The sequence below is a fragment of the Falco naumanni genome, chromosome 6, assembly GCF_017639655.2.
Source record: "Falco naumanni isolate bFalNau1 chromosome 6, bFalNau1.pat, whole genome shotgun sequence".
NCBI classification, from domain to species: Eukaryota; Metazoa; Chordata; class Aves; order Falconiformes; family Falconidae; genus Falco; species Falco naumanni.
Window position 1 is genome coordinate 77,720,774 of NC_054059.1, and position 22,966 is coordinate 77,743,739.

The following is a 22,966-nucleotide window of genomic DNA, read 5'->3' on the forward strand; positions in this document are numbered from 1 at the left end:
CCAAACCTCAAAGGAATGTGGCTCTGGGCCGCTGGCTCTGGGTGACCCCGCTCAGGGCTGGGGGACGGAACCATACCGTGGCCTAGAGCCCCTTCTCACCTCTACAGCCCTAGGCCCCCACAGCTTGTGCCATGGGCACTAGCAGCTGACCCCTGCAATTTTACATGACTGGGTCAGTTTTACCTGCTTAGGGGCACCAGGCACCCTCTTCAGCGGCACAGCCCAACTCCCCGGACAGCACAGAACGACAGAAATCAGAAAACATCCTTCGAAGAGGCTGGGAAGGCCAGCTTCACAGACTCATGCCCTCACACATACGCCTCCCGCCCCGCCATTTTGAGATCCCTGCCGCCCCCCCGCCCCTTGCCGGCTGCAGGGCCGCTGGGAGCCCTCCAGGGGGCGCTGCGGCCGCGGCGGGCGGCCGCTGCGCCTCTCTTGGCGCACGCCCCGGCCTGCCCCGACGGTGCCGCGCTGGCGGAGGGGGCGTGGCTGTAGCAGCGGTGTGTGCTGCCGCCGCGTAGGGCCTGCCGGGCCGGGCCGGGGCTGGCCATGGAGGCGAAGAAGATGAACCTGCCGCGGGGCCCCGAGAACCTTTGCTTTGACAAGGACGAGTTCATGAAGGTGGGTGGGGGCCGCCGAGGAGGCGGGCTGCGAAAGGCGCTGTGGGCCCGCGGTGCCCCCAGGGCCCCCCTGAGGACGGGGGTGGCGGGTTCCCTGAGGGGTGAGAGGGGCCCGGGTCCTTGGCCGGGATCTTTTAGCTCCGTCACAGCTTTTTGCGCGGGCTGAGCCTCCCGGAGAAGCGGTGAGCGTGTCGCCGAAGCGGGCTGCGGGCCGTTCCCAGAGCCAGGCGGCTCGCACCCCTGCGGGTGTACACAGGCTGGCTGCGGCCAAGCCTGGCGGGACTGAGAGGGAGCCTGAGCGGCGGAGCGGGGGAGGCCTGCCCGGGAAGGGGGGAGGCCTGCCCGGAGGCGGGGCGGGGGGCCTGCAGTTTTGCAGCCGGTGATGCGAGTGTCTGTGCCCCGGGCCGGGTGCTGCAGCTCGCTTCCTAGGGCAGACCCGAGCCATGCTTCCTGCATACTTTGCGTGCTTTGAAGCCAAGCTGCAGATAGGCTGGTAAGAACCAGCGTTCGGGCCTTATTGCTTGGAGAGCTTAAAATAGTTCTTAATAGTGTGTTTCGGCTTTTGGTTCTGTTGTTTTGTTTTTAAAGTGTGTAAAGGAATATACAACTCTGGATTTTGGAGAGCTAGTCTGTGACTCATGGCACTGTGTGCTTTAGAGATTAAACCCCCAGATTTTGGGACATTGGAAACTACTCTGTTAAGTAGCCTTTTTGCCTCCAGAGCTTTAGTTTGGTTAGCTCATTGGCATATGGAATACTGTATTTTGGGGGTGGGGAGGGGTGTGTTCCTGGTTTGAACATTTTACTTACATCTTTCTCTCTTTCCTGTTTCATTTTCAGCCGGATTTTGATGTTGACCACTTTGTGTCAGACTGCAGGAAACGTGTGCAGCTGGAAGAGCTCAGAGAGGATCTGGAGCTCTACTACAAACTCCTTAAAACTGCTATGGTAGAACTTATAAATAAGGACTATGCAGATTTTGTTAATCTCTCAACAAATCTGGTAAGTGTTATTAAATTGTGCTGTGTAGTTCAGACTTCATGTGTTTTAGTGGGATTTTTATTTTTCGTATGAAAAGCATATGGCTTTTATTTTGGCATTGTTAGATTTAAGACATCTTAAACTGTGATACCTTGCAGTGAGAGAAAGTGAAAGACCAATCCTGTAGAACTTGGCTACTCTACAGAATTGCTGTTGGCCTGTAATAAATGTTTTGGATGTATGCTTTTTGTCTTGAAAAACTAATTCATTAGAAAGTTAGACTCAAGGCAAAGGGTTTTTTTTCAAATTGCCAGTAGCTTTAAAATTGAAGGAAATAAAATGATTAAAAAAGCACAGCAATGAGGTAAATGAGGCTGTTCTGAAGGATTCTTTTAGGAATCTTTAAGATTACTATGTGTCTTAAAAAAACACACCAAACAACAAAAAACCAACCTACATGACTGAAAATTGTGATACTTTTCACATTACAACGTCTTGTCCATTGTGTTTCCTGCTCTTTGACTCCGGTTCATCCAGCTTCCGATTATACGGCTTCAAAGACTGAGATTTAATATTTTTATGGGAAGAAAAATTTTTGTAGGTTGAAATTTTCTTTAATTTTTGGCTTTGTATGTCAAGCAGTTGGATATCCTTATACCTGTATTTGAGGTAGAGTATTTTTGCACTGCATTTATAATGGAAGCTATAAAGGGAGGTGTCTTTTCTGTTCTCTCTTAGTATCTGTAAAACCATAGGCTTTGACAGTAATTCTCTTGTGAACTTACCAAAGAAGTCATAAATTTTTTTATGGTAATTTCTTTAGGTTGGCATGGACAAGGCTCTTAATCAGCTTTCAGTACCCTTGGGACAGTTAAGGGAAGAAGTTATGGTATGCTCAAAACAATTATTATACACAGCTTGATAAACTTCAGCTCACTTTCATGTGATGTACAGAATGTCTTTTACTCATATTAATAATTATTAGAATAAACTTCTCTTTGAAAATTGATGACTTAGTGTTAGTAGGAGAGGCCTTGTGTTTTCAAGCAGTTTTAGTAGCAGTGAATTTACATTTTCTCTCATGCCTTTCAACCAAGAGATAAAAGATTCTTTAAGTATGGTAAATGAATGGACTCTTACAAGTCTATGGTGAAATACAGAAACTGTTCTAGGATTTGAGTAATTGAAAGATGATAGTAAATAACTCTGATGCCACACAGTCCCATTAAGGGCTTTTTTTGCTCAGTCCTGTGGTTTAACTGTAAAAGGTCACCCTCTTGAAGGTGTGTCTTATTCTGGCACTTCCACAGTGATGTGGTAATTGTCAAAGGACAATTTTTGATCATCCTGACAGCCAGTTCAGAGGGATGTTTGCTACATAAACATGCCTTCAGAATATCACAGCTTTGATGTCTAAAACAGAAAATAGGTTCAGTTAACATAGAGAAATATTTATTATGTGAAAAATGGTACTTAGATCTGATTTATAACTGCAGTTTCAAGACATAAAATCATATTGGGTTTATTGCCCGTTTCTGTGTGAAAGGCAGTTGTTCTCTGTAAGGTACTAAAAGAACACTTCTGGTTGAAATACTACTACTTGTGGTGGCAGTACTTAAGGAACAGGTTATACTTTCAGTAATTTAGTCTTATTTCTGGCTTTTTCATGTAGAGGGCCCTTGATGTACTGTAGCTTTTATTAGTCCTATATTCTTAGCAATCTGTCTCCAGTTTTAAGTTTAGATTTTTGAGTTAAGTTTTTTTTAAACCTTAAGTGGGAAGCCAGCTTTACATACTGACTTTCTCCCTCACAGAGTCTGAAGTCTTGTGTCAGTGAAGGAATTCAAGCAGTAGATGACCGGATGACTAAACAAGAAGATATTAGAAGAAAAAAGGTACAACAGATAAATTATTACCTTGAAAGGATCCTCCTTAGGATGACTTTTTTTTGTGCCATTAACCCAGAGAAAATGAAATTTTAAAAGTTCTAGGCTGTCTAGGTGCGCACTGCAGATGTTGCACTTCTAAAAATAATTATTGTCATTTTAGTTGACAGACTTCATTTTTTACAGTGTCTAGTTGATCATAAATCTTTATTTTACTTCATTTGCTAAAAACATATATGTTTGATTTGGTTGGCTTTTTTTAATTATAATTACTCTTGTTTCTGCTTGTAATACATCAATTTGGTTATTATGAATGTAATTTAAAATACAGCAGTTTAATTTTTAGGGGACACGCAGAGTAACTTTTGTCTTTGTGCTTAACTTGGAAAAAAATTGGAAATAATAGCGGTTCTACATTCATGACAAATGTTTCTGGAGTTTTATGGACTTATGTGAGCAATACTTCAACTAAGACATGATTCAAGAATTAAGATGAAGGGAGAAAACTTACACCTGTAAAAAAAAAAAAAAACAGACCTAAAAAAAATCCAAAATATCTTCAGGGTCATTAAATAATGTAAATTGGGATTGGGGTCAGAGATGAAAAATCTTTCTTTAATTACAGATGTGTGTTCTGAGACTTATTCATGTTATTCAGTCTGTTGAGAAAATTGAGAAGATTCTACATTCCCAAGGCACTAAAGAATTGTCCTCATTAGAGGGAAACAGGTAAAAATATGTAATGTTCAGGTTTTTTTATAACTGGTGGGACTAACTTAATTTCATAGTATGTTGTAGATGAATTTACAAGCATTAGGATATATCTTTAGAAATGTAACTGATGGAGTAAGTGACTGTTACTTTAGTATTTTCTCAGTGTTAGTCTTCTGCAAAGTGGTCATTCACAGGGCATGTAACTCAGTCTCCAAAGTTCCAAATTACTTGTAGTGCTTCCAGTAAGCATGCTTTTTGAAGTTTGCATGCAATAGTTTGTTTTTTGGTTTTTTTCTTGGAAGTCACTAATCCTGTCGTGTCTGAAATACTTCCTACATTACAGTTTATTCCAATATCCTTTGGAATTAAAATGGGAAACAGCTTTTCTTGTTTTCCCTGCTTACATATCACTGAAGGGACTGCTGCAAGAGTAGTCTAAGGCAGGCAAGCCACACATGTAATACTTCTGGTACAAGGAAGGTTTGTGACAAATTCAAGTCAGGCTCCCAAGTCTTGCTTTTTAACAACTTCATGGAAAGTGTCCTCTCCCTCAGCCTTGGCTGAGGAATGGAAGATGTCTTTCAACCAGTTCTGGAACTGATGCACCAGCCATGTGCTTGAAATAGTTGACTGGGGTGCAAGTACAACTTAAGCTGGAGGAAAAGACAATTTTGTGAACCTGTTTGAACATGAAACTGCCGTTCAGTTTAGTGCACTAGTTCACATGATAGCGAGGGAAGGTAGACAGAAGAATAGGTTGATACCTAGAGGCACAAAGCATATACAGATGTTTTCAGTCAGGGTGAGACACTTTGCAGAATTATGATTGGAAGCAAGATTGTACTTGAGTGGCTGAAAATTAGGCTAGTTATCAGGACTCTGTAGACCTGAGGAGGGTAAGACTGTTTCTCTAGAGGTAGGTGTCATTAGTTTTACCACATGATAGAAAGGGGAAATAAGAAACAAATCTGGATGGTGAAGAGCACTTACTGCAGTTTTTGAGCTCTGTAAGGCTGACTTTTTATGTGACAATAAACAGCACTGCCATGTAGAAAACAGTGCTTCGTATTGCTGAGGCAAGATCTTATGTTCCTCTCAGCTTCTGCTTCACCCACTTCATACCTTAGCAGCTCCAAAACAACTCTAATCATGTAGTCTGTTACTAATTATTATTACGTGATTGCAGTAACTGTAGTAGTACCTATCAGAATTTAAAGTACTTAAACCACAAAAATTGGGGTAGGACATTATCTGCTGCAGAGGAAAGTGAGTTGATTTGAGAGGATCTGTGTATTCACGTTTTGTGTTTTCTCCCTTCTAGCCCACTTTTAACTGGACAGGTTTTAGAGAGAATTGCCACAGAATTTAATCAACTACAATTTCATGCAGTACAAAGCAAAGGAATGCCCCTTTTGGACAAAGTGAGACCAGTAAGTATTGCATGACAGCCAGCTTAACATTTGTAAGGTTAAGCAAAACCAACGTATTTGGAAGACAAATGCCTGTTTTGAAAGAGTTCTATTGAATTAACTTAGGGAGGAAAACGGGTTTCAGGAGGTCATTTTTATCAGTTGACTGGAAGTGTTGTTTCTTCTGAGGTTTTATGCTTTGTTTGCTAACTTCTTTAGGATAAATTACTTAGAATAAGAGTAGGAAATATGACAAGACACTTTTATTAGCCCAGTGTATCTTGCAGTTTGTCGGGATTACTGATATTGAGGCCTAGTTCTAGACATGTATGTTGGTTTTGTTAGCTGCAGCATACAGAGCAGAATATAAATGGAATGTGCACATAGAGTGGCTGACTGGAATATATTGGAGTTTGTCTTTTGGTGAAATTTGTTGCCTAACTGACTGATCAGGCTGGTATACTAATCTCCCTAATATCCTGTTTCTAATGACTATTTACTGTAAAAGATTACTTGATGTTTTGGTGGTTTTTTTCTTCATTCATTGGAAAGAGGGAACAAATGAAAACTGGTGCTTAAAGGTAGATATTATGAACATGGAGGCAGGGCAATGCTTTAAGCTAGATAGCATGCAGCTGTCATCCTTGATGGCTGTTAGCCATATAAACATGTTTCAGCTCAAGTCCATGTTGATTCATGGACAGATTACAAGACTCTTCTGGCCACTGTGTTATTGAACAGGGATAATAACAGAAGGAAGCGTGAGCAGCGGAGTAGTATTCCTGGTGAGAGAGCCTTTGTTACTTTGTTATGTGGCTTCCTTAATGATGCTTGCCAGGATTTCTGTCCTGTAACTGTTGTTGCTAAGGTTCACGAGGTCATAGATTTCACAACTGGTCAGCAGTTGAGTTACTGACTTTGCATGTTCGGAACAAATTCCGTGGAATTGTTTTAGGATGGGTGAACACAGTATGGCATGCAAAAGGGCAGAGAAGAGATTTGACGGGTTAAATTTCGTAGTTCAGCTATTGTTTACATTAATGTGTGTTGCTGAACTTGCTTCAAATACAGGGTTGTAAGGGGCCATCTTGGCCCAGTAGTATATCTGCAGGTAGTGCAGCAGTGAGTTGGATCTGGTAGAAGGGATGTAGCAGGAGATCAGGAAAAATGGTTAGCAAAAGAGAAAATATATGTTGACTGAAGCAGCTGTTTAGCAGAAGCCAGAAGGAATCTAATGACATGTCTCTTCCCACCCCCCACCCCTGCCAGTGTCACTCAATGTCTTCAGTTTGCATTGATTTGACAAGTAGTGCTGGGAACACACTGTGTTTCAGTTTTTGACAGTGAGGGATAAATGCCGTGGTTGTTATCCCTGGTGACTTACTGTAAAGCTTTTGTGTATTATCACACATAATGGGTCAGTTGAACAAGGAACAATTGACCTATTTCTTCAGGATAAAAAGGACCTTAGATGTTACTGCATAACTTACAACATATAAAGTAATTGCCTTTTGAGCTTACTGTAATAAATACTATGTTTAAATAGGATCAGTAACCCATTAAGCTTGTGTTAATGTTCATTTATTGCTGACAGTTATCAAAACTTGTGCAGCTTTCAAATGAAAATGGAAAGTTAAGTATTTTTGGAAGAATTTACTTCAGCAATGATGACAAGGCTTTGTTTTTTTTATTGCTGTATTTTGTTTCTCTTCATAGCGTATAGCTGGAATAACAGCTATGTTGCAGCAGTCTCTGGAAGGGCTGCTCTTGGAAGGCCTTCAGACTTCAAATGTTGACATAATACGTCACTGTCTTCGCACTTATGCAACAATTGACAAAACACGAGATGCAGAGGCATTAGTTGGTCAAGTGCTTGTAAAACCTTATATAGATGAGGTAAGAGAAAATCAAGAATCCGAAGAACACAAGGTGCTTTGCAAACATGCTTATTTTTCCTGTTGACCTCCAGCTTTCATTAGCAGCTTCAAAATGCCTTTGTGGAGAGAGCAGGAGAACTGAGACCCGATGTAATGTCAGTTAATTTATTGTTGCTATTTCAGAAAAAAGGGTGGAGGAATTCTCTATCTGCCTGTTATCAATTTCAGGTTCTATCCAGTTGGAATTCTTTCTCTTGTCTACATTTTTCTTGGAGTGAAGAATCCAAAAAACAAACCTTAAACCAAGCATATGACTGGAGTAAAATCCAATTTATTCTGGACCAGGGTGCGTCTGTGGGAACTGGATCAGATCTAGGCTTTGCATTTCTCTGTGGCTCGCTCAGTAGCAGGCAAATGCAGCAAAAATAGTTCTCAGTGCAACATCCTTTTCTTCGCGTTGTATGAAGAAGCAGTTTCTGCAGTTCCCAGCAGTATGTACTAATGTACCAGGACATTAGCAAGAGCAGGAACAAGTGTGTGTTTGAAAAGCATTTACTGTTGTCTGGTGGGAAAAATATGTCAGATGGCCAATTTCCTAAGTGAGAAACTGATTTTACTAGGCCATCAGTTTGCCAAGATGGACCAATCACAAAGTACTGATTGAATTCTCTGAAATTAAGGGACTTTCTGCTAATTCTTATGACTGTGCAACTTGTTTCTCACCCTCTTGTAGCACTGTTTGTTCTTACTGCTGCTTCTGGCCTGAACAGTTGGTGACTAGTCTACAATATGTTTTTTCTTTTTGTTGTGATTGATGATAATGTAATTCCTAAAAAAAAAAACCACCAAAAAACCAAAAAAACACAACAAAAAAACCCTCAGACAGTAACCTGCCACAATAATGTAACGGTCAGCAAGTCAGTCAGTTGTGCTCAATTTTTCTTGTAAGTCAGCAGACCTGTGGTTGCAACTAAAATAATTTTTAAGGGCCTACGATGGTATTATGGTAGCTCAAGTAAAAATCCTAAAAATTTATTTTAAGATATTTGATAGTCTGCTGTGTTTGAAATGACCTGACAAAAACAGATTGGTTATGTTATTGGTGGAGGTTGCTGAAGTGATGTTGCTGTAATACCAGGACTGCTTTTCACCCTTTTCATCAGTGTGTTGGGAATTATGTCCTGGTCAGGTAACTGTTCCCTGTCATTTCAGAGGATATTTGTTCCATACTGAGATCTGAACTGGTGCCCTTTTACAATATGATTACTAGTACAAACTGACTGCCCTGTTGCAGGAAGTTTCCCTGGCTTTCACTAGATTGTCAGAGTACTTCATAAATGCATTAAATTCACTGTCCTTAAAGAAGTTAGACTGGGCCAGCACCAGGCCTATAAAGTAGTTGTTCTAAAACTAGCGTTATGAATCTTTCAGCAGTATTCATTTTCCTGCTCCTGTGGGGAGGAAAAACTGTAAAGTACCAGAGCTGCCTTGGTGACTGCAAATATACGCTTGCTTGAATTTGGGCATGTTAATAGAAAGCAGAATAGATCTTCCCCTCATCACTGCCTTTGTAATACAAACATGTTGTTAGTGGTTTTGGGTCCCCAGTTATGCTATTGATACATCTTGCCTTTGCTTTCAAGATTTTTTTATGGTCATTTCTCTTTAAATTGAGGTATTTAATAACATTGTCTGCTCAGTAAACCGTGAGAGTCATATTATGATGTGGGGTACTCTTTTTCTGCTTTCGGGATGTTTAAAACAGTTAATTCTCTACTAGTATTTTACAAAACAATTAGACTGCTTGAAGTATAGAATTAACATTTTTATTAACACCCATAAAAGCAATGTCACCGTTGTTTCTAAAAGTACTGAACATGTGTCTGTAGGCAATAATACAGTTGCTTTTTCTTACACTGATGTGCCTTTCTGAATATAAATGCAGAAGTGATTTTAAGGTATTCCCTTCCTTTTTTCATTTAGTGATCATTTGCCTCAGTGTTCCCAGTCAAGGCAAGTGAAGAGTTAATCTGCATAACTTTTGCTGAAGGAGTTGTTCTATATCAAGATAGGGAGAAGAAATTACCTTTTTTTCACTCAGAAATGTCTTCAGCAGCCAAAAGATGGAATTACTACCCTTCCCTTTCCTGGCAAGGAATAGTATTTCTGGTGGCACCTGAGCTGTATGTCATTGTCAGTAGGCTGTTTCTCTTCTGCTGTTGGGAAGGAAACATTTGAAATTATTCTGTTTTTACTTTGTATGCATACAGATGTACAAAGCAAAGAGAGCTCCTGACTTCTGAATGGGAGAGGAAGTCGAACAGTGGTGCCCTCTCCCCTTAAGGACAAGCTTCATTTAAGTGTTTGCTAATGCTGTAGCAACTGCTGCTGTGGGGGACAGATCATCTTCCCCTCTTGGTTTTCTCAGTGTCTGTTCTTTCCCAACCTCTGCACCGTTTTGCTTGTTTGTGTCACGAGAGGCAAAAGTGTTCAGACAGATGGAAGAATACCAAATAAATACAAGCTATTGTTCTTTTCCTGTATTGTCCAGCTGCTGTCTGCCTTCTCTTTATGACAGAGATTATCCCTTTTCACTGGATGTGAAGTACTGTCTGGACAAACTGCTTTGCTAGCTGTGTTAGGAGCTTAGCATTGTCACAGAAGATTCTTGGCTATTGGCTTACCTGCATTTGGGATTGGACCAACTACATTTAGAAGAAATTTTTTACTTTATTCTGAGGTGTGATTAGCTTTTGCCACTCACCTCTTCAACTTCATGGACTGCTTCTGGTGGCAGTGATGTGTGCAGTGGGTGGGGAGCTGGGCACAGTGGCTAACATTTAAAAGCAAGGGGCGCATTCCCATTCTTTGGGCCAGTCTTGCCAGTTAGAGTGTTGCATTAAAGGAAGTAATAATTCATGCTGTCAAGCTATACTTGGAAGTTATAGGCAGTTTATTACTTTTTTGCATTACACCGGCATTTGGGGTTGTAGTGTTAGCAGTTTTGAGTAGACTGTAAGTCTTGCATTACAGTGGTTTATATTCACTTTTCTGACATTTAACATTGTCCTCTTTCTGGCAGGTGATTGTGGAACAGTATGTTCAGTCTCACCCTAATGGCCTTCAGGCTATGTATAATAAACTATTGGAGTTTGTTCCTCATCATTGCCGTCTCTTGCGTGAAGTAACAGGTGGAGCTATTTCAAGGTAAATATCTTGGGATTTCTTTCAGTCACACTAAAATAACAGCAAGTATGATATACTTTTGAAATGCTTTGCATAATTAGATTCCATGCTCAAATGACTTATCTGGCCTTTCCTGAAGATTCATAGGCAAATTTGATTTCTCTCTCATGCCTGTGTTTTTTCAAAACAAAACAGTGAAAAAACTTCTTTGGTGCTGTGGCTCAGACCTTCAGAGGAGGGAAAGAGAATCCTGTATTTCAGTAGTAGAATTGAGTACTGTTCATGATACAGTTTGTCAGATACCTTGTTTTATTTAATCCATTTAATATAATTGTACACTTCATCCAAGGAGAGAGGTGTAATAAAGCTGTTAAAAAAACTAAGTTCAAAAGTTTTTGGGTCATTACTGCACATCAGAAAAGTGGGGATGATCCCTAGAGGTTTCACTGGTTTATTTGGTGTACTAGAACTACAGGTTTAATTGATTTGTGCTTCCACTGTTGTCTTCAAAAGTGCTTAATTCCTTATGCAATTAAATTGCCTGGTTTGAAGTTTAAATAATTCAGGTCTACTGAATTGTATCCATTTATTCATCTGTTTGCAGGCTGGTTAATATAGTAGACTGCTGTAATTAGAAGAACTATGGATGTAGCCCCCAGGGACTGCAGAACTACTTTTCTAATTAGTCATCCATTGCTGAGCTTTTTATGGCTCCTAAGTTTTACTAACATTTCAATTCTTTTAATCCCTCAGCAAATTTTAATCTTTCTTCTTAATAATGGAATGTTGCTATTTTGTACTGTGGTGTACTGAACCGGAATTAAATGCTTTTATCTCTTCTGCTCTCAATTTATAAATTTTCATAATCAAGATAGCTTTTAATCTTTTGCTTCGAAGCACAGTATCATGTATGAATACAGCTTGGAACAATTACGAAAAAGTTCTGCTTCTTTCCATTGCATTAGTCGCATTACTCCTACTTGGTACCTCTTTGAAGTTTGGAGCTGTTAAAACATGAAATATACAAGTAAGAATAGGAGTTCTCAGCTGAAATGTACTCATTTTCTACAACACACTTGTAAAATACGTAAGAAAAAAAATTTAAAACACTTTGAGTTATAAAAAATACCTTGCATTTGTTGAGACGGTTGGATCAGATAAGAAACCTCAAAGGAAGAACAATTTAAGGGAATCAGCATACCTAGTAAAAAAACCTTAATTATAATTTGTCTAGTGCAGTGCATGTCTTCTGAATTATCCCTACCTCCAAATAGAAGCCTAATGGTAAATATAACCATGGAATAACTGCAATTTTATTTCAGTGAAAAAGCAGATATTGTTCCTGGATATGATTTCTTAGTGAATTCAGTGTGGCCAGAAATAGTACGTGGTTTAGAAGAGAAATTGCCATCACTGTTTAACCCTGGAAACCCAGATGTGTTTCACGAGGTAATTAATTTTAATTTTTCCATTTGCGATTCCTTTAACGTGCAAGAATTGAATGAGTCATATTCTCTATCTTTTTTTCCCCTGCTGCTTTTGTGTAAATTCATGTTGAATGGCTCAGAAGAGGAGGTTATCTCAAATAATTTGGTTTAATTTTCATAAGAATTAATTCTCCTCTCAAGTTTGTCAGGAAAGTTCATAGACAGAAGTTACTGGAAGCCATTTGGTCATGTGAATTTGGCCTTAATATTTGCTTTAGGAGTAGATGTTCTTTCTTAGTTGTAGAATTGCAATGTAAGTGAAGGTGGGAGTGGATGACTACAGTGTTCACCCAAGAACAGGACTTCTGTATAGCAAGGGCTGTTACATTAGTTAAATACCTGGGTTACAACTTGTTCTGTACTATGGGAAAGTTAAAAAAATGATTTGTTTCGCTTGTTGTAGCTTTTCCTGTATTTCAGTACTGCAGATTCTGTTGTGATTAGAAACACAAGTCAACTAAATAAAACAAAAATACTTGGAGGCAGTGTGATGAGGTTTATAACAGAAGTAGTATTTTCTCTGGTATCACAACCAATCGTGAAGAAAGATTATATTATAAAATGATTTTAAAGTATTTGTCACTTGGTATTTTCATCATTGGCAGTGCTGCTCTGCCTCTAAAAGATGATCTTTTATTAAATTTATATTTGGTCTAGTATGAAGAGTGGCTCTGGCAGTTACTTTATTAGTATGTCACAAGTAGGAAATGTGAGGTTTTTGCTTTTCTTCATGTCCTGTCTCTGTGTAGCAGTGATTGCTGAAATATTTGGATTTTTTTTTGCCCTTGCAGCTTGACTTATGATTAGTCTGAAACCTTTTATTTTCAAGATGGAGGTGGCAGGCGGTGATAAATTGTCTGAAGGAAGGCTTAATAGGCAGATCAGGACACGATTTAGGGAAGTGTTAGATGGCTGGTAGAGGTTTATACTGAAAAAGATTCTTCCTGGGTACATGCAAAACTGCTTTTACCTAAATACTTCTATTTTTCTTGGAGTTTCAGGTCTCTTTCATACAAATACATTGAATATTGAAGGCAGGCAGGCATGGCAGTGAAGTTTGCAGGAATGGCTTTATTCAGAGCCAGTTTATTCAAGAAGCAAATGAAATAGCTGTTGAAGAAAGCTGTGGTAATACCATACAAATGATGCTAAAGGGCGTTCCCCCTGCCTGATGAGAATACTTAGTTTGTGTAAAAATTCAGTCTTCAAGCTTTCATCTAATGCCCTGCATACTGCAGTTTGTGAGCCTTGCTGGGCATTTGTCCTCTTTTTTTTTTTTTTTTTTTTTTTTTTTTTTTTTTTTTCAGCAAAATTTGTTTTATTTTCTGAAGAGCTGGGTTTGCTGTTGCTGTTTTAAAGTAATTATTTTTAAAAGGCTGTTAATCTTACAGTATGTTGTTATTGACCAACACTGATAGTGCTGTTTATTTAAAAAAAAAAAACAACCCACAACTAAAAACCCAACACACATACCCCATGGCTTTCATGTAAATCATGTGGTAAGTCTGAAGTACTTTCCAGACTGCTTTTGACTGCTTAAGGGACTCAAGAGTCTAAATCATTAAAATATTTTATCCAAAAATCAATAACAAGTTGAAATGCCAAGTGTAAAAATGCTATTATGTCTATCTAAAGACTAATAGTTCTGAATTAAGGGGTGTGGGGGGGAACCTCTTTAAAATTGTTTCTGCACTGTTGATAATGCAAGCAATGCAACACAGATTTCGGACAGTACTCTTCTGTCTCTGTTTTCTAGGATGATAGAAAGGCAGAAAGGTCTTTTTTTCAGGTTTGTTTGCGTATGTATGTGTGTATAGTTCTAAAGCTGAAAAGTTTGAATATGCAGTATTATTTGTTAGGAGGCTTTTACAAGTAGAGGAGAGGAATAATAATTTTTTATATATATATATCCTGTAAAAACCAGACTGGCAGGGTTAAGCATACATGTTTTTTTTTATTGTGCAGGGTTTTTTTAAAAAAATTGCTTCAGGTTGTCGTTCCCTTATTTCTGAGTCAGGTTTGAAGATTTACAGGTATTTGGAAAGAATACTGTTTTTATCCCTAAACATTTGAGTTTAAGTTTAGATTCCTCTGTTTGAAAATTGCTCCGTTTTGTTTCCCACTTTAGCTTCTCTTAAATAGCTTTATGCAGTCAACAATCCAATCCTAGAAGCTGAAATGGGAACCAATCTTGCAGTTAGTTCCCTCTCTTGGATGTAATGTATTGATAACTAGATGTCTCTTGAGTTGTCTTCTGTTTCGAAAGTGATAGGTCTTGTCAGGGATCTAAAGCAAACACTTTTTATAATATAAATAATACTTAAGGTAGCTGGGCATTAACAGCTTGTTTGCCTTTTTACAGTGCTGGCTTTATTATCTAAGAAAGGAAGCCTGAAAGAGCAATAGTCTGTCATTCATTCTGGATTTAACTCCCATACGTTTTACAGTTCCATTGTGTTATAAATACAGCCACGCTGGGAGAAAGGTAGTTACCTAAAAGCTTTTGTGTGCAATTTCCAGAATACTACCTTGATGCACTGAAACTGCCATGTCACAAGAAAAATATGCTGTAATTTCGTAACTTTCTGTTAAAGGTATACTTACTGAGATATACAACACGAAAGCATACCCATGTCAGTGCGTGTCCTGTGGTTGCAGGAGAGTTTCTGAGAGCAGAACCTGTAAGCAGCAACTCAGGGGCTTCTCCTGTGAATGTTTTACTGCTTTGTAAGAGGCAAAATCACATCACTCACATAATGCTCTGGATTGTGGTAAAAGCCTTCCTGCTACACCCCTGCTGCTGCTCTTATTTCAATGAAGTCAGAAGCACTGAGAGATTCAGTCAGGCTTATTTTAATTATTCATCAGTGGCTTAATTAGCATGTATATTAAGTTTTATGGCTGTTTTCTGTTTTTTCTAATAGAAGAAACTTGCACATAAGCCCAACTGTTTTTCACAGCACAGAAGCAGATTGTAACTGTAGCTGTATTTTGATTTGAAATTGATTTGTGTTCTGTTAGCAAGGTCTGTTTTGTGTGCAGTAACAGTTTTTGCACTATTTTGCTTCTGGTTTTCACTCAAGTGTTCAGCTTTCTGCTCTGTACATCTTAATTTATTATTTCATTGTTTTCAGGGTGTTAATAAGTTACTGTTGAGAGTAAGCCCACAGTGCATTTGAGGGTAAATGGAATTCCTGTTTGCTTGCAACTCGATACTTTTTCTAAACATCTTATTAAAAGTATACACTGGGTAAAGTTACCTGAAGTTGTTTAAAGTTCTGCAAATATTTGGTATTTGCAAAATGTATTTTTAGGGAAACAGTTCTAGAAGTTCCTATAGTACAGGTCCTATATAACAAAAAAAATCATGCTTTCATTCTCATGTGTATTTGGTTATGTGTGTCTTCTGGGTTTTGTTCCTGATTATTTGTTTGTTGTATACCTTTATCCCCTGCAACTGACTGTGTTAGTACTGGGCAGCACTGTTCTTCCACCCCAGTGATTCAGCTCAGAAATACTGATGCATCTCTCTGGTCAGTTCTGCTTGTTCAGGGTACTTGGACAATGTTATGCCTTTTAGATTGTCCTGTGCTAGTTTTTATTATCATAGAAAAACATCTGCTACTTAGTTGGGTTTGGTTTCACTGCAATCCAGGATTTTAGTCTTGTGTGGTGAGGTGATGGGAGCAGTGTCAGCCCATTCTGAACCTCAGGTTTAACTACAGTGTGATACAGGAGTCCTGCTGAATGGGTGGTGGCCTTCCTTGTTCGCTGGGACCCTGTGCATGATCAGGATATTCATTCTCTTTCTGCAGAAGTACACTACTAGTATGGATTTTGTACAGAAATTTGAACGACAGTGTGGCTCCCAGGCTAGTGTGAAACGGTTAAGATCTCATCCTTCTTACCACAGCTTTAATAACAAATGGAATTTGCCTGTGTATTTTCAAATAAGGTTAGTATGCATTTTTTTGTTCACCCTTTCAAAAGTAGAGTTCAGTCACAGCAAGATGATCTTGGCTTAGGTTCAAAGTATCACTCGTCAACAAATCATTGTAGAAGTAAAACTCAGAATTTAATTACTAAGTCAAATAACTGTTTTATATATCTTTCAACAATTTAGCAAAACTACAGCCAGCTGCTCTTCAGTATGTACTGTGGTGTTGTTAGACTGAACATGTTACACTGCTGACTTCCAGGAACAGATCTAGATGAGTCTTGAAATCTTGTTTCAAATTCTTTTTCTCCAGTGTCCCTGGAATTAAACTGGGTGTTGAAGTATGCTACTTGTGCAAATCCAGAGGAATACTTACCATAAGAGAAGTCTTTCTTCTTAGAAGTAAAGAATTTTAAGACTTGACAACTTGTAGCTTTTCCAGACGTAGCCATATTTCTGACATCCTTTTTGTCTCACAGGATGTGCTGTGTGAAGTGCTGAGTCTTACAGCTTTGCCTTTCCAAAGATTGCCCTACTATCCCCTTTTTCTGAGTAGCTAAGTAATAAGTTTTAGCTTACTTTTCTGGTAGGTCTGATGTACCTGTAGTATTAGCTTTTACAGATCTTCCAGCTAGAAGAGAGCAGAGAGACTCAAGAAAGCCCCGGTTTAGTTCTAGTAATGCTAGAATTTTAATGAACATTTGTTCATTTACATGGAATGTAAAACCATCTTCTTAGAAAGTGTAATCTGTGCATCTGAATTTAGGGCTGGATAGCAGGCATCCAGGCAAGAAAGAAACAGTTGAAGTGTGCTATGACCTAAATGCACACAAAGCCTTCTGAGAGTTGGGGTTTTTTTTGTTTGCTTGGGATTTTTTTTTTGAAAAGGTAGGATTTCCAATAGAGAGGGGAGAGAAATTGATACTACTTTTTCACCTGGATCACTTTCGTGTCATTTTTTTATTGTGTGGCTCTATAACTGGCAATAACAGTACAACTGTAGCCACATTTATGCAGTTTCTTTAATCCAGGATAAGTCTCCATTGCTGCTGAAAAATTCCATAAAGGAATCTTATGAGTGCTGTATCCAATGTGAGATAAGTGACAAGAGCATGGGGCTTGGAGCAGGGTCTTAGTGTTTTGATGGTTCACTGCATTCTGTAAAACAGTAGCCCCAGCCTGTGACATCCTCGGTTGATTTTTTTGCTTGCACATCTCTTCCCGCAGCTGTGTAGTGAACTGATACGAAGATCTGTTACCCTGGGCAAAAAAAGGCTGATGTTCAACTCCAGTCAGTATCTCCAAACCGTTTAACTGCACAAATATTCGTGCTGGCCCAAGGAAAAGGGCAGCACTGCTCACTACAGTAGTAGTGCTGAGTGCACAGACGAAAAGTGCCCATGGAACTGTAGCCATTATGAACCTTTTAACAGACGTATATCATTAATAGCTCTGTGAGTCTGCCCCTTTTGTTTGAAAGTGCAGCTTTTCTAGTAAGTAACCACTTGATCCAACTTTGATACTCTTTCTCATAAAATTGAAATGGAGCTTCAGCATAATTCTTTCTGTTCAAAAACGTTCTTTCCCATTAGGTATTTTGATTTCTGACTGATGAAAAAAACCTTCTAAAAAATCATTTACCTTTAATCCAAGATTACTGTAAATATAAATAGTGCATTATTTTGATAAATGCTTGGTTAACAGCAGCTCATTCATCTTTCACCGTATTGTTCCTCCGTGTTGGAATAATCTGGTAATTTTCAGAAGCGCCCATGAATTCTTTATTGCACAACTGTGAAAACAGTGCAACGTATTACTATAGGGAATTTTTTTCTTTGATGTATGTTAATATCCTTAAGTCATACAGGATTTTTATTGGAGTATTATCTCATACTATAGCATTTATAGTTAAGATTGTTGGGGTTTTCTGTTTTCAATTACAGAAATTACCCAGAACAATCAGCCCTCACTAAAGCCTTTACAAACAATCCTTTGACGATCAGATGGATGTACAGGCATTTCTTCTGTAGCAGTGCTGGCACAGACAGCACCAGTAACTCTTTTCCTTACCATTCCTTCAATTATGTTAGTCCAACTGATAGCGGAACTGTAGCGAACCCCACATTGGAGAGATTTTTTTTTTTTCTGTCTTAAGGAACATTCAGCAAAAATTATGTCATTGTTAAAAATCTGATTCTATTCTCTAATCCTTTTCACCATAAAATTTATTAAAGATACTGCTCTATCAGTGGAATTGGTGTGTAAGCAGGAAGGAGGTTTTGAAGTAATTTCACAATTATTTCTGAAATGTGTTTAGGTGCTAAACATGCATCTAGTCCATTAGCAGTTTGATAAGAAAAGTTAGGTGGGCCTCTGTTCTCATGTGGAAATGACAGTTAAGAGGCTTTAAGAGGAGCCCTACAGGTTTGTAATTAGTAAGTTTGAAAAGTCTTGCAGTGTTACTATGATGCACATAAAAGCAAGAAAGGGGAAACCAAAAACAATAGAACTTTCTATAGGGGAGCTTAAAATGATAGCTTTGTTTCAGCATTTAGAGGGAAAACCTCATTAAAGAAGAATCTGCATCTTGCTTGACAGTTTTTAGGTGAGGGAAATGCTATGTTGTTTATCCAGTATGTTTTAAGTATGGAAAAATATCACAGATTTTAATACTAACTTTGCTGTGATACCTAAAAAATTGAGGAGGCAGGATTCTTTTTACTTTTCTGATGGATGAATTTTTAAAAAAGGAGTTCAAGGTATCCTGTAAGGAGCTATTGATTTTTTAATTAGGTACAGAATTGTTTGCGGAACCTTATGGTGCTGTTCATTAACAAATATGTAGAAAGCTGAAGCCTGCAGTGTCACGTGACATTTCTGAAGGTCAGCTAAAGCAAGCATGAGACAAAGTGTTCACTTAGTTTACACACAGTAACAAAACAAAAAAATTTCTCTCAAAAAAGCTGAGGACTTGACACTCTGTGAGCTGTCATTTTGATAATGTTTACAACTGTGACTTTAATAATTTCCTGAAATATAAGCTTCATATCTGCCTGTAAAATGTCAAAGGTTCTCTTTCAAGTATTTGAATGTTGGTCTGATTTATCTCCCAATTTATGTTGGGCAAATATAACCCCACATTTAAAATCTGTGAATATGCGTTGGTAATGCATTGAAATAATACTGAAATAAACATTGAAAAGCGTTTAGGCATCAATTTGAACAGTTGTTGAATTGTAATATTCAAAACTTTTCTGTCTCTCAGATTCAGAGAAATAGCTGGAGCCTTAGAAGAAGCACTTTCAGACACATTAGAGGAGGCACCAGGTAAAATTTTATTGCAAAAAATAATTGCTCTATTGTGAAGGAATCAGGGGTATTAGTAGTAGCAATTACTGTTTGTCTGTTGAGTATTTAGTAACATACATCCTGTGTGTTTACAGGAGCTTTCTGTTTTCTGATGAACTGATTAAACAGTGTAATAGGTTTTTGTAGAGCAGGCAATATGAGAGTACTGTTCAGTGTAAGTGACTTCACTTACCAAAACCGCCCTTTCTGGCACCAGCCATTAACATATTTGTGGAACTGTCCCTTCAGTACAAAAAGGAATGAAACTGGCATTTGGCATCCTCTTTTAAGTGGCAACCAAAAGACTGTGCTATGTTACTGAGGCATATTTTCCTTAATGGTTGTAGGACTATGTGGTAGTGAAAACGGCAATCTGTTGGCAGCATTTAGGCTTGCTATGGTTTGTAGTGTTTGTGTCTGCTCCAAAAACAAACACTGATTTATGAGCAAATGAGGTGGTATGCACAGGAAGGATTAGAGTGGTAAGGAAAACCTGGTATATTCGTTAGTGGTATGTTGTAATCAGAAAAACTTACTTCAGTTAACAGAGTAAATATGTATGAAGAAGGCAGCTAAGAGCAACGTAGAAGTGTGTGTCTGTATATATATATATATATATATGCACACATGCTCTTTAAAGAGAGCAAGGAGAAAAAAATTCTAGTGGAGACAAAATGCATAAATCCTACGACTTCGAGCATTTGCCTGAAACTTGCTGATGTTTCTTAGTTCTCTGATTGTAAACTATAAAATGCTAATGCATGAAGTGCTTTAAAAGTATTTAGTTTAAATATGGATATTCCTACTGTGTTTAAAATAAATATTTCTAGCAGGTATCTCAGATACAACTGACAGGAGCAGTAGCGTAGTGCTAAGGAGTCAATGGCTGTTACGGCTGGCAAATGAGTCTAATAAAACTTCTTCGTAAGACAGGCAAAAATTATCCTGGAAATGTTATCTGCTGAAGCGGATTATTTAGACAAGCTGTTCCTACATTTGTTGCAGGCAGATTCTCATTTGTTGCTTTTGCCTGCACAGCTACAGCAAGACTTGGTGGAATTTGATATCTAAAGCAGCGAGGAGCTTTTAAGAGTTTCAGACAATGCTTAATAAATCCTCTTTGCTATCTTTCTGATTGTGTCTCTTTGGAAGACTTTTTTTTTACTACTTTTTTTTTTTAAATCTCAGTTAATGCAATTACACTGATGTTACATTATTTAAAAATGTGCTTAGGAATATGACATTTGTTGTCTGATTGTTTCTAGCTGGCAGCTCATACTGTCTTTTGGCCACTCACATGGTCTGGATGAGTCTTGTGAAGTGCTGGTCAGATCAAATGTTTTTACCATTGTTAGCACACCGTCTGTGGAAACTTAGCCTGCAGATTTTGGCACGCTACTCTGTGTTTGTTGGTGAGGTAAGAGCAGCATGCTTATGGTTTTGTTGATTGGGTATGTCCACCAATAAGAGACCTTTTGAAACAAAGTATGTGATGTCTTTTAAAGTGCTTTTTTTCTGAACTTAATGTTCTTTAACAAGAACACTTTCAAGGGTTCGAGTTTGTTTTCTAAAGAGTATCGCTGCAAAATATGTTACTAACGACAAATACCAGTGCTGTTGTGGTATTGCTGTCTGCTGGTTGCCAAGGCTGTCTTTCCATGTATGTTTAAGGCTGCCTCTGCCACTGAAAGAAATAGCCACAATCTTGGGTTTGCTCTGTTTGTGTGTTTAATTAGTTGATACAAGGAAGGAGGTTGTGAAACTGAGCCAGGTGAAAACTAACCCTGCAAATAAAAAGGGCTACCTTAATCCAAATCAACTGCTCAGCGTTGAAACTGTAAAACTGGAAGTTTCCTGGGCAGCTAACTCAACATCAGTGATTCCCTGCTTCTGAGCAGAGTTGTGCTTTGCTCTTCTGCTCCCTGATCGCAGGCATACAAGTTTGCCTCTGTTTCTTGTGTCATAGAAAGACAGCATGATAGAATAAGTGGGTTTTAAAGGGACTTGTGGAGGTCATCATGGTCCAATTCCTGCTCAAAACAGGGCCAGCTCAGGTAAGGTTGTGCAGAGCCTTTTCAAGTTGAATTTTGAGTATATCCAAAGATGACAATTGCATGCCTTTCTGGGAACCCTGGTCCGATGACTGACCACTTCTTCCTCATATTTGGTCAGAATTTCCCTTGCTACAGTCCATGTCCATTGCCTCTTACTCTGTCACTGTACCTCAAGGAAAAGTCTGATTCCATCTTCTATACATGCCCCTTAAAGTAGTTGAAGACAGCTGTAAGATATCCCTTTATCCTTTTCTTAAGAATCAGTGACTCAGTTCTCTCAGGTTTATTGGCTCATGAAAATACTGATAAGTACCAACATTAAAACTCTGAGTTAATCAGAGTAGTTGAGTGAAGTGTGTGCCTGACAGCAGAGGGCTTGAAGAGATGTAGGAGAAAGGGGCTGTTTGACAGCAGTGAGTGGTTATGAATTTTATATTCCAGCATACAAAAATAAACCGTGCTTCTGTGAAGCAGAAAATGATCACATTGTTGGTCTTGCACATTCCTCCAGTGCAGTAGTTCATTCGAACACCACGCAGGTGAATACTGCTGTGGGACTGGAGCGCCCTCTCCTGTAGTGACAGATTTCTCCAAATCATCCAACTCCTTAGTGTACCAAAAACTGTTTTAAAAATATCTTTTTTATAATGTAATTTAGGAATACTAATATCCCTTGGAAGTGTGGCATTCTGATGCTGAGAACCTACAAATCCTTTATATACTATTTCTGTTTGTCCAGCTTGACCTGCCTTCACTATTGCTAGGGTTCACGTCTCAATTTGGTGTTTCAGGTTTCTGTAAGGCCAATTTCCAGTGAGAATACAAAGGAAAGCAAAAAATCTGTGCCAGCTGGTAGAAAGGAGTCTTCTGTAAGCCTCAGTCCTAGCAAGGACCAAGGAAATGGGTCTTCTCCAGAAAGTCAGCCATTGCCTTCTATATCTAGTACTCAGTTGGTGCATGTTGCTGCAGATCTGGACAAACTCCAGGATCAGGTTTGTGCTTTTGACTATACTTACAAAAGAATCTTTGTTGATCTGTGTGCGTATATACCACTGTAGTCTGGTATCTTGTTAAGGACATTAAATTGTTTAAAATAATGTACCATCAAGCTATTTTTTTATCTTAAAAGCTAAATCTGGAGTAGTCTGATATAGAAAATATCACCTGAAATGAGTGGTCTACATTGTGTTTATTTGGAATGGCAGATTACAAAGAAACCGCTTCAGGTATTTAAATTTTATCAGTAACTGCTGGACTTAACCCCTAAAATAATGTTTCTGCTCATTTTTGGTGCAAAGTGTCATTGTGCCAGAGTCTTACCTTTGCTAGTAAAATATGTGTTGCAGCTTGGAGTGTGGTACAATATTCAGCTTTAATATTATGTTCTTTTTAAAATGTTTACTGGTTTTAGTCTCTGAGGTTGGGAAAGGTTTTATCATCATGATTATACTTTTCTAGTGATCGAAA

The 22,966-nt window shown here is 38.6% G+C and overlaps 1 protein-coding gene across 3 annotated transcripts in view; it reads left to right on the top strand.

The window, feature by feature from the left end:
* Nucleotides 1-462: 462 nt before the first annotated feature.
* Nucleotides 463-22,966, top strand: part of COG2 (component of oligomeric golgi complex 2) — a 32,169-nt gene continuing 9,665 nt past the window's right edge. Inside the window, exons 1-13 of one of the 3 annotated variants that reach the window (XM_040599415.1) lie at nucleotides 463-621; nucleotides 1,461-1,622; nucleotides 2,425-2,490; nucleotides 3,416-3,496; nucleotides 4,113-4,216; nucleotides 5,523-5,631; nucleotides 7,327-7,506; nucleotides 10,570-10,694; nucleotides 11,996-12,122; nucleotides 15,976-16,115; nucleotides 19,363-19,424; nucleotides 20,711-20,862; nucleotides 22,291-22,491. In XM_040599415.1, coding sequence (XP_040455349.1) covers nucleotides 550-621; nucleotides 1,461-1,622; nucleotides 2,425-2,490; nucleotides 3,416-3,496; nucleotides 4,113-4,216; nucleotides 5,523-5,631; nucleotides 7,327-7,506; nucleotides 10,570-10,694; nucleotides 11,996-12,122; nucleotides 15,976-16,115; nucleotides 19,363-19,424; nucleotides 20,711-20,862; nucleotides 22,291-22,491 — 1,581 coding nt within the window. In that variant the 5' untranslated portion in view covers nucleotides 463-549. Of the gene's footprint in view, nucleotides 622-1,007; nucleotides 1,114-1,460; nucleotides 1,623-2,424; nucleotides 2,491-3,415; nucleotides 3,497-4,110; nucleotides 4,217-5,522; nucleotides 5,632-7,326; nucleotides 7,507-10,569; nucleotides 10,695-11,995; nucleotides 12,123-15,975; nucleotides 16,116-19,362; nucleotides 19,425-20,710; nucleotides 20,863-22,290; nucleotides 22,492-22,966 lie in introns of those variants that run through there. The other 2 variants (XM_040599416.1, XM_040599417.1) reach the window with 2 other exon arrangements.